General features: G+C 36.5%; 7 protein-coding genes and 1 pseudogene across 13 annotated transcripts in view; 4 read left to right on the top strand and 4 right to left on the bottom strand.

Moving 5' to 3' along the window:
• LOC125801305 (zinc finger protein 501-like) overlaps nt 1-1034 on the bottom strand; it is a 221371-nt gene extending 220337 nt beyond the window's left edge. Inside the window, exon 1 of the mRNA XM_049477818.1 lies at nt 987-1034. The gene's annotated coding sequence lies outside the window, so the exon portion shown is untranslated. The remainder of the gene's footprint in view (nt 1-986) is intronic.
• Nucleotides 1-15969, top strand: part of LOC125780501 (zinc finger protein 239-like) — a 1096042-nt gene that overhangs the window by 267611 nt on the left and 812462 nt on the right. The window lies entirely within an intron of this gene.
• The window catches only part of LOC125801297 (zinc finger protein 665-like), a 326993-nt gene that overhangs the window by 55450 nt on the left and 255574 nt on the right, over nt 1-15969 (bottom strand). The window lies entirely within an intron of this gene.
• The window catches only part of LOC111188255 (zinc finger protein 239-like), a 219167-nt gene that overhangs the window by 44273 nt on the left and 158925 nt on the right, over nt 1-15969 (top strand). The window lies entirely within an intron of this gene.
• LOC125801510 (zinc finger protein 239-like) overlaps nt 1-15969 on the bottom strand; it is a 177663-nt gene that overhangs the window by 13158 nt on the left and 148536 nt on the right. The window contains exon 1 of one of the 3 annotated variants that reach the window (XM_049478307.1): nt 284-332. The exons of the other annotated variants lie outside the window; for them this stretch is intronic. The gene's annotated coding sequence lies outside the window, so the exon portion shown is untranslated. Of the gene's footprint in view, nt 1-283; nt 333-15969 lie in introns of those variants that run through there. 3 annotated transcript variants of the gene reach the window in all.
• LOC125801494 (zinc finger protein 239-like) overlaps nt 1-15969 on the top strand; it is a 296877-nt pseudogene that overhangs the window by 167967 nt on the left and 112941 nt on the right.
• The window catches only part of LOC125801190 (gastrula zinc finger protein XlCGF26.1-like), a 305433-nt gene that overhangs the window by 239566 nt on the left and 49898 nt on the right, over nt 1-15969 (top strand). The gene's annotated exons all lie outside the window — the stretch shown is intronic.
• Nucleotides 12081-15876, bottom strand: LOC125801742 (uncharacterized). Its single transcript, XM_049478988.1, has 4 exons — nt 15492-15876; nt 13272-14350; nt 12730-13046; nt 12081-12596 (listed from the first exon to the last, which is right to left on the bottom strand). The coding sequence occupies exons 1-4, from the start codon at nt 15732-15734 to the stop codon at nt 12241-12243; spliced, it is 1995 nt and encodes a 664-aa protein (XP_049334945.1). The 5' UTR covers nt 15735-15876; the 3' UTR covers nt 12081-12240.

The following is a 15969-nucleotide window of genomic DNA, read 5'->3' as shown; positions in this document are numbered from 1 at the left end:
TAATAATAATAATAATAATAATAATAATAACAGGATTATCTGATATTCTGCTGGCACAGCTACAGACAGTGGAGGGAAAACTGAGCCTCGTGTTAGTCTCACTTAACTTCTAACAGAGAAGAGAGAAATAAGCTCATAAACTCTTAACTATTACATAAATCAGTGATTTCTCTACAAAAACACTTTTTAATCTGTCTTATACTCGAATTAATAGCAGTATTTTTTAACTTAAAACATGTTTTTAACCACTATTTATTCATAAAACACGGAGCTCAGCACCTACCCGCAGCACAGAAACACACAGACCGCTGCTGAGGTACGGTGGCTCAGAAAGACCAAACGTAGCCTAACTGCAGTTCACCACTAAACAGCAGGGGGCGCCAAAACTTCATTTAACAGCATTAAAGTGCCTCATTTTATAAAGTTCATCTAAAACAAAGGTATTTTATTACTCTGTTACACTTACACCAGTAAAAAACGCTGTAAAATCATTAAGTTATGCTTTAATTAATTATTAGAAGACAAGTTTAGACATTATTAACCATTAAAATGCATTAAACAAATGGCTAATTAGATTATATTAATATGGTTACAGTAGAACTTTATTACTGTGCTACACTTGCTTCAGTAGTAAATATTATAGCCAAATAACAGATTATTATATTCTAATTATTCTCAGTTTTTTGCATTCTGATAAAATATATGATTTTGATGTATCATAACAATGTCCAGTTTCTCAAAGCGCCATGCATTATTATTATTATTATTATTATTATTATTATTATTATTATTATTATTATTATGTATTAGTTAAGGGGCTGTTTAATAAAACAGCCTAGCTAAAGATACTGTAAACAGTTTAAAAATGATTTTTCAATTAGGTTTACTATTACAGTAAAATAGTGAGTTTTCGGTTAAATCAGTCAGCTAATAATTATTATAAAAACACTAGAGAGAGAGAGAGAGAGAGAGAAACTTCTCCATACCTTCTGTAGTTCAGCTGATCCTGCTCTTCCTTCGGCGCTGCGGGAGAAACAGATCCGTGACTTTCCCGTCAAAATAAAAGTTTGCTCGTAAAAATATAAAATTTAAAAGGAGGAGAAGGTCAGGTACGAGGTGGAATTTCACTAATAATAATAATAATAATAATAATAATAATAATAATAATAATAATAATAAGAAGAAGAAGAAGAAGAAGAAGAAGAAGAAAAGGAACATTATGACATCACTCTTTGATCAGCTTTACATTGTTAAAAATACATAATTTAACAACCAGCATCATATGTTACATTAAATAATATAGCTAAAAGCCACAGATTTTTACTGTTCGCCTAGAATAAAACATGCTGTCAGTAGCTCAAAGAAATTTCTTTATAATGCTACTTTTAGAGTTGTGTTACAATTTCTTACCTTTTCTTTTATCTATATTATTTAATGTGTTTCAGTTTCAAATAGCTATTAATTAGTTTTATACTCTTTATTTTCTCAAACTAGTTTATAGTATTTTATTTACAGACTCAAAACTGATTTTTATATAATTTTAATGGGCCGTTTATTTTGACAGAAAATCTTTTTGGATTCTGGCCAAGTGTTGCTAGAATCACAAAGGTCCTCTCCATGAAGCTCAGCCTCATCCGGGTTATGGAGAGCCCCGCCCACTAAAACTCTCATTTTTTCTGTATAACTACTTCTCTGGGGTTTTTCTTTAATTTAACAAAGTAGAACAAAGTATTTCACTAAAATAGAAATGAAAACGTACCACTATATTTCCATTTTCTACAGCTAATCTTTTTATTCAGTAGATTTACTAGCATTACTGCTACTGGAGTTACACACAGAGCTCATTTAAAAAGATTAAAACTGCAGTTTATAAGATTTAACAATTATCTCTGTGGTGCTGAAACAGTTATGGTTGTTCTGTTTTTTTTCTGTATAGTTGTACATTTTTATTTTATAAAGTATCAAACATTTATAAAAATACAAATCCAGTACAAACATTTTATCTTAAATTCATTTAAAATATTATGGTTACATTTTCCTTACATTTACCTTCTTGATGTCCTGCAGGTTCTTGAAAAGGAGATCGTACTGCAGCAGATCTTGTTTGTTGCTCACCTTGTCTAAAGTCTTACTATTTATGTATTCTGAAAGCTTTCTATGAATTGAGATCATTCACAGCTCCTCCCTGTAAAATCACTCTCTGACATCACAATGGACCGTCCTGATTTCTGTATAGAAGGGTACTTCACACTTGTAAAAGAATTTGAAACTTCACATGCAAATATCAGTTTAAACTAAACTGTAAAATAAAAATTATTTCTTTAAGAAATAATTTGTATATAGGATGGTGAATATTTTTAACACTTTAGTTCCAAAATTAGTTCAGCAAGCATTCTCATTCTACTACAAAATATTAGCCAATTTTGATTTTTTTTTTTGTTCACAGTTAAGTAAGAAGTTACTGATGTTGAGACTATTGGGTTTTCTGTTTAGAAATTTAAGACAAACACCTCTGGTTGCTTGAGTCACTTCAACACGTTATTCGACACAAAGATCCATTAGAACTAAGACATCTTCAGGATTCTTTCACTATGTAAGAGTGTTTTAGACCAAGATGTTAACAAATTATTCTTAATTTGCTTAGTTCTATTGGTATATAATATTATAATATAATGAAATCTTGTATTTCATATTTAATTTTTAATTTTAAGAAAATCTTAGTGGGGGGGGGGGGGGGGTGTTCTTTTACAAAAACCTTTACAATGAAAAAAATACCAAGAAAGAAACAATATGAGAGTTTTTAAAAATTGTAGATGAAACAATAAATAGTCAGGAAGTTTTAATAGTGGATTTTACAGGAGTTGACGCATTAAAATTTCTTAAAGGTTTTAAAAAAGGAAAGGTGTCTGGGAAAGGATGAACTCCTTGGAATATTATGAGGAATATTATTTTACCTTTTGGGACATTTTAGCTACTGACATACTGACTCTTTTTAATGAATTTGAATAATTGGACCGACTCACAGACAGCTTCAGGTGAGGGATAGTTAACTTACTTTACAAAAAAGGAGAAAAGACAGACTTGAAGAATTGGAGACCTATCAGACTTTTAAAGTTTGAGTGTAAACTTTTTAGCAAGATTTTATCCAGACAAATGTCGGTGGTTTTAGAGGAGGTGATTCACCCAGATCAAGCCTGCTACGTGCCCCAAAGGAAGATCACGGACAGAGAGTCAGAAACGTTCGGCTGATAGTTCTAAATTTAAACTTTACAAAAGCTTTTGATCGGGTCTCACACGAGTACCTGTTTCAGGTACTGCAAAATATGGGGTTCCCAGTGATTGGGGCTGTGTAAACGGGCACCTCAGAAAAGCGATCAGTGTACGCTCTGGCATCCGCCAAGGGTGCTCTTTATCTAGAGAGCCGCTGGTGCAGATCTAGAGAAAGGATCAATGGATTAAAGGACTAGACTTTTTTATGGATGACAAATTGCGCATTTATGTTCTGACATGACAGCAGTGCAAAGGGCATTGGATATGACTGACTGATTTGGAAGGGACTCGGGCGCTAAGCTCAATAGGAGCAAGTCTGAGGCCCAGCTCTTTGGACCGGGGAGGAACATACAGACTGACCTGGATTTAAATTTTAAAGAAACTGATATAAACATTTTAGGCGTAAAATTTGACAGAGACGGTGGTGGATGGGGTAACTGGACTGATACGATAGGGAAAGTTAGGCAACGTTTGGGGTTTTGGGCACTAAGACAGTTGACGATGGAAGGAAAAAATTTAATTACCGTATTTTTCGGACTATAAGGCGCACCGTATTATAAGGCGCACGATGAGTGAACGGTCTATTTTTAGTGTTAGTCCATACACAAGGCGCACTGGATTATAAGGCGCACTAAATTAAACTTAGCCGCAACGCTCCGACAGACCAAAATATTATGTTGAAGCACAGCAAGTACGTATTACTCCGCGACGCTCCTGACAACGGTAGCCGCAACGCTCCGACAGACCATAATATTATGTTGAAGCACAGCAAGTACGTATTACTCCGCGACGCTCCTGACAACGGTAGCCGCAACGCTCCGACAGACCATAATATTATGTTGAAGCACAGCAAGTACGTATTACTCCGCGACGCTCCTGACAACGGTAGCCGCAACGCTCCGACAGACCATAATATTATGTTGAAGCACAGCAAGTACGTATTACTCCGCGACGCTCCTGACAACGGTAGCCGCAACGCTCCGACAGACCATAATATTATGTTGAAGCACAGCAAGTACGTATTACTCCGCGAGGCTTCTGACTGTAATAGCGTGTTGTGCCGAATTCGGTGAATAAAACGGTTTTAAAACAGAGATAAAGATTGGATAAGTTTCATTTCTGGATGAAGTGATTTCCAGCGCTGTTTGGATATAACTGTGGATTACAGGAGACTGGATTGATGGATTCTCTTTAGTCTGGACGCGTTTTGAAGGTAGGACCTGTGGCTGAGCGCGGGTGTGTGTTCGGGGGGTGGCGGCAGTGACCGGAGAGCCTTTTATTACTGGAAACATGCGCTCTGACGCAGCTCTAATTCATGAAACATACATCCTACAGTAAAAGCACAGTTCTGGAATCCGGAGAGCCAGACGGTTCGAATGGTGTATGACATGACCGCATTCGTTGAAATATGGACGAACGATAAATGCAAATATGAGAGTTATGAATTATTAAAATCATAACCAAGGCATATTTCTCCCTAAATGTTTATTTTCTGAAAGGATATTCCGCTAAATAGGCTAAATAGCTCAAAAGCAGAGATTCTAAGCTTTAAAATGGTATATTGGATGTCTATATTGAACCTGTAACTGTTCATAACTATTCAGAAACACAGCAAGTTATGAAATATTAAATATTTCTGGCCCGCCGGTGGGCCAGCGCGTGTTAAGAGGTTAACTTTACTTAGAAGTGGGCGCTAAAAAGAAACAGTTTGTGCTATTACCCCAGAACGGGTGGAAAGGAAAGTTTACCGGCACCTTGTTCTGGCCACGGAGCTACAGTGGAAACTAGCTACCCTGAGCCACAGCCGAGAGGCAGTACGGCAGTCAAAGGTAACCGCGCGCTAGCCCAAGAGGGGGATCTTTTTCTGGCGTGGGTGAGGAATTCTGCACAACAGAGCGCCGTGTACCACATAAAATCGAGGTCAGTAAACACAAGCAAAATCCATACACAAGGCGCACTGCATTATAAGGCGCAATGACGATTTTTGGGAAAAAATAAGTATTTTAAGTGCGCCTTATAGCCCGAAAAATACGGTATAAAAGATGTAATTTTACTATTGCTTTTATTGTTGTGTTCTGATTTTATTCCACCAAGAAGTTTACTTTCAGGTCCAGATCGAGCCAATTTTTATTTCCATAAAACACGCAAATACACACACAAAACAAGGACAATGTTGTAAAAAAATAAAATACATAACCTATGGTCATTTTAAGAAATTATGTTTTTTATTAAAGTAAATGTGTGTTGTTAAAAGTTAAAATGTGTTTATCATGTATTTTATTTTACATTGTTTTATTTATTTTATTTTTCAATGGAGCTTAAAGGAATACATGGGAAAGGGGAAATCACGTTTTAAAAGGAAATGTCATGGCATTAGTCTTGGTTTTATGTGTGTACTGGTTTTAAAACCAAGTCATTTTTATGATGTTACCTTTGTTTTAAATAGCTATGAATGTATATATGGTGACATTTTTTTACTTACTAAAAAAAAGCTTACTAATAAAGAGCTTTCTGAAAAGATTGTGCTGTTTATATCTGCATCTTCTTGGGGAATGCATGGATCAGTAACTTATTCAGTCACTGTATGTAAAGCTATAAAAGACTGTAAAATTATTTTTCTTTACATAAAAAAGCTGTAATTCAAATACACAAATTACACAAATTTCTAGAATAAATCTGCATATTGAGAAATTATAAAATTAAAATTACAGTAAAATTACTTTGTTTTATTTTATTAGTGAGGTAATTTGACATTTCCATGCTGTATATTGCTTGGATAATTCTATCGAGTAACTTAATTAAACTGTTATTTGAATGCAACCTTTAAATAATAGACATAAAATGTATTGATGCAGTATTTAATTTATTTTTAAATTTTTGGAATGTTTACTAACAGAAAAAAAACATGTAAATTACACGAGGGAGAGCTAAAGCACCGCGGTGTGCTGGAGTGCGTGAGCTCCGCGATGTGTAGGACCGATCGAGCTCTGCGATGTGTCGGATCGCGGCTCTGCGAAAGTACCTGACTGAATCGGCTAGGCAGTTAGCTTACCTGTTCAGGAGAAAAGTAGCAGCTCTGGGTCGGTCTTGGAGTTTTTTGAGCTCTAAGTCTCCAAATTTCAAACTCACTGCCAAAATGTTCACTCTTGTTATATTCCTTCTTTGATCACTGAGCATTTTTTGAAACATGCTGGGGCTTTTTAAGATGTGTCGCAGCAAAGGTTTAACTGAACCAGCTCTGCTAGCTCCTTTGCTGTACTGCGCTGCTGTAGTGTAGCGTTGCGTGCTGGCAAACTCTGTGAGTGGAGTTAGTGTTGGGGAACAAGCAGCAGGAGGAGTCAGAGGACAAAACAAGCACAAAACAGAGTTTAGTATTTGTTTTTTAAATTGTTTTATTTGTAAGTATTACATAATTTCATTAAACAGTCATATGTTTTCTAATAATTATTATAAAATACATATAATACACATTGGAACAAATCATTTTAATGTTCTCATATTTAAATTTAATTGTAGTGCTTTTAATGTTTTAATGTATCTTGTAGTTATCTTGCATCATGTTTTACATGTATTACAATGTGAATTACACTATACTACACTTTGAACTAAAGTTTGACTATAGAATAAATAGTAAGTCGCTGGACAATTAATTGTCAGGACAATTTGGAATTGTTTGTTGCCTTTCTTGTGGGAAAAAAGTGATTAAGTGCCCACTAATAATTTTGGATGTGCTCTCTAGATCAGTAAATTTTGTGCCCTGCTGTGTTTCTAGTATAAAGAGTGTTATGAAGTGCCTTCTATGCAACCCTTAGTAGACAGTAACCCAAAGGAAACCTTTCCATTAGAGAAACAAGGTGCAAAAAAGATGTGATGAAAACGTGCAGTTACTTAAATTCCAACCAGTGGATTAAATGTATTTTTGTTAAACATCTCACCAATCATTCTCCCCCAGCAACCAAAGAACCAATCCTTGCCGAAGTATAACTATAAATCTAAACAAAATCTGTTTAGAATCTCTTAGGCAATAAACTTCACTTAAACAAGAGACTGTATTAAGAAACTAACTATGATTTTTGTTCCCGCTAGCTAGGTTAGCTAATGTTAACTACTTTATTTCAGTGTGGAATGATTTAGCTAGCTAGGTTAGCTAATGTCAACTACTTCATTTCAGAGCGGAAAGATTTAGCCAGCTAGGTTAGCTAATGTTAACTACTTTATTTCACTGTGGAATGTTTTAGCTAGCTACGACAGCTAATGTTAACCACTTTATTTCAGAGTGGAAAGATTTAGCCAGTTAGGTTAGCTAATGTTAACGATATTCCAGTGTGGAATGTTTTAGTTAGCTAGATTAGCTAATGTTTTCTTTACTTCACTGGGGAATAATTTAGCTAGCTAGGTGAGCTAATGTTAACTACTTTATTTCAGGGTGGAATGTTTTAGGTAGCTGGGTTAGCTAATTTTAAATACTTTATTCCAGTATAGAATGTTTAGCTAGTTAGGTTAGCTAATGTCAACTACTTTCTTTCAGAGTGGAAAGATTTAGCCACCTAGGTTAGATAATGTTAACTACTTTATTTCAGTGTGGAATGTTTTAGCTAGCTAGGTTAGCTAATGTTAACCACACTTTATTTCAGTGGGGAATAATTTAGCTAGCTAGATAAGCTATTGTTAACCACATTATTCCAGTATGGAATGTTTTAGCTAGCTAGGTTAACTAATGTTAACCACATTTTATTTCAGTGGGGAATGATTTAGCTAGCTAGGTTAGCTAATGTTAACTACTTTATTTCAGTGTGGAATGTTTTAGCTTGCTAGGTTAGCTAATGTTAACTACTTTATTTCAGTGTGGAATGTTTCATCTAGCTACTTAAGGTAATGTTATCTACTTAATTTCAGTGTGGAATGTTTTAGCTAGCTAGGTTAGTTAATTTTATCTACTTTATTTCAGTGTGGAATGTTTTAGTTAGCTTGATTAGATAATGTTGTCTTTATTTCAGTGTGGAATGTTTTGGCTAAGTTAGCTTATGTTAACTATTTCATTTCAGAATAGAATTATATAGCTAGGCTACTTTAGGTAATGTTAACTTCTTGATTTAAAAGTGGAATGTTTTAGCTAGCTAGGTTAGCTAATGTTAACCACTTTATTTCAGAGTGGAATAATTTAGCTAGCTAGGTTAGCTAATGTTAACTAACGTAAGAGAACGGTATAGCGTTCACTTCAGTATTCCGTACAGTTGAGCATTTAAACAATTAAATACTTAATAATGAACTAATGTTATGTTTGAAATATAGTCTGGGGTCATTGTCAATCCTTCCTCTTTCCATTAAAACAGGTCAGTGACCATCCACGTTGTGTTTTCTCTTGAAATTCCGGTAGGTAGAGCGGAACCGCCCGTGTCGCCGAAAACGGGTGGGTGGGGAAGGGTTAACAACGTTGAGGCTAAGGAGTGGGGAAAACTTTATCGACTAGTTCACGTAAGGTTTTACCCACTTTTAACATCGCATTTCAACCAAAATGCAACGTTAAACGTCCAACTAACAGCATTTGTTGTAATATTTGATTGAGGAATTAATAATCATTGTTCATAACTTACTTTAAAAACGAGCTTACTCCAGCTCCACTTCACCACTCATAGACAGCTGAGATTTTGTGCTGCAGCTTCAGCACAATTTTTTTTCAATTCATAGACAACTTATCAAATCCATTTGACAAACACTTTACTAAGCTTCTATGTCAGTCTAAGATCATATGTTAAAGGTGGTGAAGTTTTGCAAAATACAGCCACCACGAGCGGAAATCTGAGATGTACGGAACACCGTTGCCTATTTGTTGGCAGGTGTACAGAATACTGATGCACACTGTTGACAGGACTGAGGTCAGTTTTTTGGGGTTTTCTTTAAAAATATTGGTCCAAAAGTAACCAATCAAAATGTATTTTGGTTGCTAGGCAGATATTCCATAGTTTAGCCAATCACTGCAGCCTATTTGAACTCGGGTATTTTCGTAATATCCACTCAAACGCGGAAAATACCGAAAATGTGTACGGAATACCGTTCTCTTACGTTACCTTATTTCAGGGTGGAATGTATTAGCTAGAATAGCTAATGTCAACTATTTTATTTCAGAGTGGAAAGATTTAGCCAGCTAGGTTAGCTAGTGTTAACTACTTTATTTCTGTGTGGAATGTTTTAGCTAGCTAGGTTAACTAATATTAACTACTTTATTTTACTGTGGAATGTTTTAACTAGCTAGGTTAGCTAATTTTAACTACTTTATTTCAGTATGGAAAGATTTAGCTAGCTAGGTAAGTTATGTTGACTTTATTTCAGTGTGGAAAGATTTAGCTATCTAGGTTAGCTAATGTCAACTACTTTATTTCTGTGTGGAATGTTTTAGCTAGATTATATGTTAACCACATTATTTTAGTATGGAATGTTTTAGCTAGCTAGGTTAACTAATGTTAACTACTTTATTTTACTGTGGAATGTTTTAACTAGCTAGGTTAGCTAATGTTAACTCTATTTCAGTGTGGAATGATTTAGCTAGCTAGGTTAGCTAATGTTAACTACTTTATTTCAGTGTGGAATGTTTTAGCTAGCTAGGTTAGCTAATGTTGACTTTATTTCAGTGTGGAATGTTTTAGCTAAGTTAGCTTATGTAAACTATTTTATTTCAGAATGGAATTATATACCTAGCTACTTTAGGTAATGTTAACTTCTTTATTTAAAAGTGGAATGTTTTAGATAGCTAGGTTATCTAATTTTAACTACTTTATTTCAGTGTAGAATATTTTATCTAGGTTAGCTAATGTTAACTACTTTATTTCAGGGTGGAATGTTTTAGCTAAGTAGCTAAAGGTAGCTATAAGTCCAGAGCTAATGACAGAGAGCTAGATAGTTAGCTAGCTACCTCGTATTAGGAGTATACAAGGCAGGACGTAATTATCATTTTTTAGAAAAAGCTTTTTGGAGCGCGCACGCACACACACACACACACACACACACACACACACACAGCGGCTTCTTTCACACAAGCCTACCTTGCTTTGTACAGAGAGCAATGCAAGCCTTCTGAGCTAGGCTAACTTAGCTAGCGTTAGTTTAGCTAGATAGATCTTTGCAAAAGCAGCCTACATTAGATCACAAATGGCAGCTAAATAAATATGGTTTTGATAACTGTATAAACAGAAAACCTTACATTATTATCTTTAATTTGCTTTAATTCTTTTTTGTGCCATCTGCCATGACTCCAAATATTCATAAGTGCTCACCACTTAGTATGTGGTGCTCAAAACTTTATTATGTAAAATGGCCACTTCAGGACTTCAGGGGCTCTGTAGAAGAACAAAAAAGCATATGACTATATTTTAGTGTTCTGCAGTTAACCTTATTTTTATTTAATGGTTATTTAAACTTGCAATTAATCGCCTGCTTACACTTTTGACATTATTCAATAAACATTCCTATGTCATTTATTAATTAAACTATAAACAATCACACACCAATTGTTTTAATAACTCAAATGATTTAATACAATTGTTTGTGTTTCATATGACATTGTGAAATTCATGTTAAATCAGAATTAGGGCTAGGTATCAAAATTCATTACCAAAAATGTACCGACTAAAATGTCTTGGTACTACTGCGTACCAAAAGATTAAAAAATACATACATTTAAAAAATTGGTGCCTGTTTCTGATACTTTTAATGAAACACACATAAATGAAACAGAGAGCACATATGGAACATGCATACTGTCTCTCGCTTGCTCGCACTGTGTATCTTTCGCTCACTCTGATTAGCACAGATATTTTAAGAGATCTTTAGACCTTGAATATGTTAAACTGAATTAAAGACATTTTGGGACTTTTTAACAACCCACGGGTACCTGGTATTTTATTTAACGTATGGAAAGGATTTTGTTGGCCTCTCTGTGGGGTCTAGATGCTCCTCTCTGGTCTACACGACAGTACCCTGCACAGTGTCGTCTCTCTGTGGCTCTGGGTCTCACTTTTGGGAGCTCTCTGGAGTGGCTCAGGTGGTGTTTTCCCCTTCACTTTTCGTATGGGTGGGTCTAGCGGTTGATAGCATTAAGCTAAGCCATGCTGCACTTTGTGAATTGAGGATGGCTTCCACAGAGCGACAACAGAGTTACTAGAAGTGAAGGGAAATGATTAAATCTGCATATACTAGAAAAGATATTAAATTTATTTATTCAATACTTCCTAATCATAAGTACTGAAGGTTTCTTCCTAAAGGTTTAGTTGCAAACTAAGAATTCTACTCCTAAGAACTATGACATCTAAATTTTAAAGACTACGTTATGCTAATCTAACATTTTGAGCATGCACTGGCAGTGCCCTCGCTCGAACTCGAACTGAACACACAACTACTCTAAAAACTCAGCTCTATCTGCCTCGCAAAGACTGAATTACTTGGGACATGACCAAAGTGAGGTGTTAGTTTCAAAGACTATGATAAGCTCCATTGTCTTCGCTGAGGCTCCAATCTTCTTACTGGTAGGAGGAGAAACAAGGGTGTCAAAAGTATTCACATTCATTACTTAAGTAGAAGTATAGATACTGGAATTTAAAAATACTTTTGTAGAAGTTGAAGTATCACCACAATTTTTTACTTAAGTAAAAGTATAAAAGTACTACTTTTAAAACTACTTAAAGTATAAAAGTAAAAGTAATGGAAGGGGAAAAATGACAGAAGCCTAAGCCGCATTACAGGGGCCTATGGTGCCTATGATGACTAGTTGACTATAAGTACTGAAATGGTGCTAAAAAAGTCAAACTTCAGAGGGATGTTATGGAAATCTTTTATTGCAGTGTGCATTAGCGTAACTTAGCTGCACGTCTCTGAGTACAGCAGATGTAAATCATCAACAAATGTAACCTGAAGATGTTAGAAAACAATCTCTACATCAGAAACTATCAGTGAAGCACAAAAAAACACAACAAAGTGTTACCAAAAATCTTTGTTTAGTCGCAGCAGCAGCTGGTTCTCAAAGTTCTTAGAGCTAGTGCATGCTCTTCTTGGTCTAAAGATCAGCCCTGCAACACTAAACAGTCTTTCACAGGCTGCTGAGGCAGGGAGTGCCGTATTAAGCTTAAGTGATAGATGGCACACAGCTGGGAAGGACTTTAGTACCTCTACTGTGTCTCCTGGGCAGCCCAGGTACGCATCCAATTGCTGGGTTGTTTCAAGAGGACGTGTCTTTTTCAAGGATGAAAAGAAGTCGTCTTCCTCAGATGACTGGGATCCCTCACTAATGTGATTCTCTGCTTGAGAGCCCAAGTGGCTTCTAATGTAGTCAATGCCTGTGGAATAAAAAAAGGAAAAGCGGGACAATTTATATTATATGACAGTATTGTGTGGGTAATTTCAAACTCACTTCATTGTGTCCACAGAAATTACACATATTAAAGTGAAGTTGAAAAGTGAGACACTTACCACATTTTAGGGTATTTTCGTCACTTGTCCAGCAGGTCTTAAACTTGGGAACAAGAATGGCTGCAGCGATGAGCTCTGGATCTGCAAGCATCTCTCTGAAGCGTTTTTCAAGGCCTGAAAGCAGTGCATCAATCAAAGGCTCACAGAACTTGGTGGTGAGGCGAAGTTGCTGGAGCTTGGTCTTTAGCAGAGTTATGGTGGGGATCAACCATCCCATCTGCACACTGGTTTCTCCCTGAAGAACATCAAGTGCCTTTGCAACTGGGCTCATTGTCTTCGCATATTCTGCAAGAAATGCAAGTTCCACTGGAGTAAACCTGTACAAAGCAGAAAAGAACACACAACATGGAAGATAAATATAAATAAAAAATACTGTGATCTAAGAATTTTGTAAATTATTTTTATGAATGCTAATAATAATTCATAGTCAATATGTGGACTGTATATTGGCATACATGTGTTCTACAGCATTTAAAGCATATAACTGCCTTAACTATCATTAATCACTTTGTTAACTGAAAGGCAGAAAAACACACACTTACTTAGGTGTATCTAGTTCATTGCAGACAGCTGCAAGGGCTCCATCACCTTGTTCTCTTGTTATTCTCACTATTCTTTCTACGGCTGAGAAGAGTGAATTCCATCTTGTAGCAACAGGTCTTATGAGTTGGAGTTTGCAGTGGTCTTCAATTACTTCAGATGCGGTGGTTGATCTTGAACTTTTGTTCCACAGGCTAGAGCATTTGGCAAATGTGGACCTTGACACACGCTTGTACAATGGGTTGACCTCTGCCTTTAAAGCATCAACTGTGGACACCAAATTTAAAAGGTGGCAAGCGCAGCGATGGTGCTTGGGTAGCTGGAATTCCAAGTAGTCATCTTCATCCAACAGGGCTCCGGCATCAACAAATTCAACACCCTCAAATCTTTCCTCCTCTTCATCGTAATCATCATTTTGGCCATCATCATCCTCTTCTCCATCACCCTCTCCTACAGATTCAGTATTGTTGTTCTCTTCAGTCTGCCCATAAACTCTGAAGGCTTTCAGGAAGTTTGATCCATTGTCAGTTGTAGTGCGAACAATCTTTTCTCTGATACTGAATTCTGTGTGAATATCATTTAGGACACCAGCCAGAGCAGAAAAAGTATGTGACCCTTTAAGTTGCTTGCATGCCAGGGCAGCACAGGATCTCTGCAAGGTTTTGGGGTCAAACCAGTGTGCAGTGACACCAATGAAACTGCGACGGTGTGCCGTCCAGCAGTCAGTTGTCGTTGCTATGAACTCAATTTCACTAAGGGCAGCTTTCAGTTTTCTTTTCATTTCAACTGAGGCTTTTGTGACTTTGTTCACAACAGTATTGCGTGTCATGACATTTGTATTTGGCTGAAGATGTTTCACTAGATCAATGAAGCCCTGTTGCTGAACAGTGTGTGGTGGGTGCAAGCCTTGGACAATGAATTTGAGGACTGCTTTATCCACACTTTCCTGGGACACTCTTCGAGTCTCCCACAGCTTGGTTTGTTTGGAGGGTGGGGCTAAAGAGCCTTCAGTGGATGATCTCCTTTTGAGAGATGCTGAAGTAAGTTGGATGTACCTATTTAGATGAGTGGGGTGTATCTTCTGTGAAGAAAATAAATGCACAGACATTCATATTATTTCTCTCAAACCACAAGCTTAGACTTTACTATTTACCTGTATACACTGTCACACACAGACAGTATCATACCTGTCCTTACTACATGCTTTACTAACCAGATGTAGACTGTAGCTTTGCACAATGAACTTACAAATATTGTATATAGCAATACTATACAGTACCAGCCAAGGTTTGGATACAATTAAATAAAAAAAACTACATTTGTTGCAGATTAATACTGAAGCCATCCAATTTATGGCATATAAACTTATGCAGTAAACAAAACAAAAAAATTGTTACAGAATACATTTTATAAAGTAGAAGGTTTTGCTTTGATCCCAGTGTTGCCTACTCTAAACGTTTTCTTAGCTAGCCTAGAACCTAGAATGGTTCTGTAAGTATGTCCCAAACGCACACCTAGCTAAAAGTGTTTAATACAGGTCCAGAAATAAAAAAAATCCATCCAAGGATTAGGCTCCAGAGCCAGCCAGGCGATTGGAGCAAAATCCTGGGATGGATTTTTACTTTTTCTTGACCTAGATTACCCACCTCTACACCTAAACTCAAATGAACTTGCAACACTGAATCATATCTAGATGGGATTAGTTTCTCAGAGGGTCCTGGGGTAATTTTCTCTTTTATGGGGGGTCCTCTGTGATTTTATTTCATGGATGTGTTTTTCTCAGATGTCCTCAGAGAAAATTACAGGCTGAATTAATCACTGTTTTTCGTAAAACTCTGTGGAACACCTCACGTTTAATAAAATAGCTATTTGTCCACTCACTGCCACGGACCGTAATTACACTTTGGGCGCGCGTTTCCACGGAGATACACGTAAACAAATCTCCGAGTGGAAAACGGAGGGGCTAAAACTCACTGTTTCTCCTGTTTTTTTTTCAATTGTAGTCCATGTTTGAGAGTTTTATCACCGAGTAGAAGTGTGAAACTTTTCTTTCACAGACGTCCCCCTGAGAAACTAATCCCGTTCGAAAAGGGTTTAATAGCCTAGACTTAGCAAGCAAACCTTGGCATGTATTTGGCATGTACCAAGCCATAGAACCATTGCAAATTCACCATTAGTGCATCAGTAGGTTAATACAATATATTGTAGTAATATCAGCTTACCTCAATATGCTTTTTCAGATTAGATGGAGAATTCTTGAAAGCCAGTAGTTCGTGGTGCTTGGGTGTGCAGAGCTTGCAGCGCATTCGAAAAGAGTTATTTTTGCTTCCAATCATTCCAAAAAATTCTTCCAGGTATGGCCAGGGATGTGGGTTTGGCTGGTCTTCCGCAGAGCTACTAGCTGCAGCTGGAGATGATGCATAATTAGGGACTTTCTCGCTGGTGTTCAGTTTAGAGTGAGACATCTCCTTGAGTCTCTTCTATAGGCTAGGCTACACTCCTCTGTTGAGTTCTTGTGGAGTTTGACGTGACGTGCAAATAAAAACCAATAGACGATCTTTTATGTTTATACTTGTTATCCAATCACAAGCTTTCCTGATGGCGCGATTTGTGTTTTTTTTTTATGTTGACCAGCCGGGCCAAATCAAGCCGAAATAAAGAGTAACGAGGCTATTTTTAAAATTTTAAGAAGTAGAAAGT

This window comes from Astyanax mexicanus, chromosome 4, assembly GCF_023375975.1.
Source record: "Astyanax mexicanus isolate ESR-SI-001 chromosome 4, AstMex3_surface, whole genome shotgun sequence".
Taxonomy (NCBI): domain Eukaryota; kingdom Metazoa; phylum Chordata; class Actinopteri; order Characiformes; family Acestrorhamphidae; genus Astyanax; species Astyanax mexicanus.
Note: the sequence above shows the minus strand (reverse complement) of the source record. Positions and strands in the feature narration are given on the sequence as shown.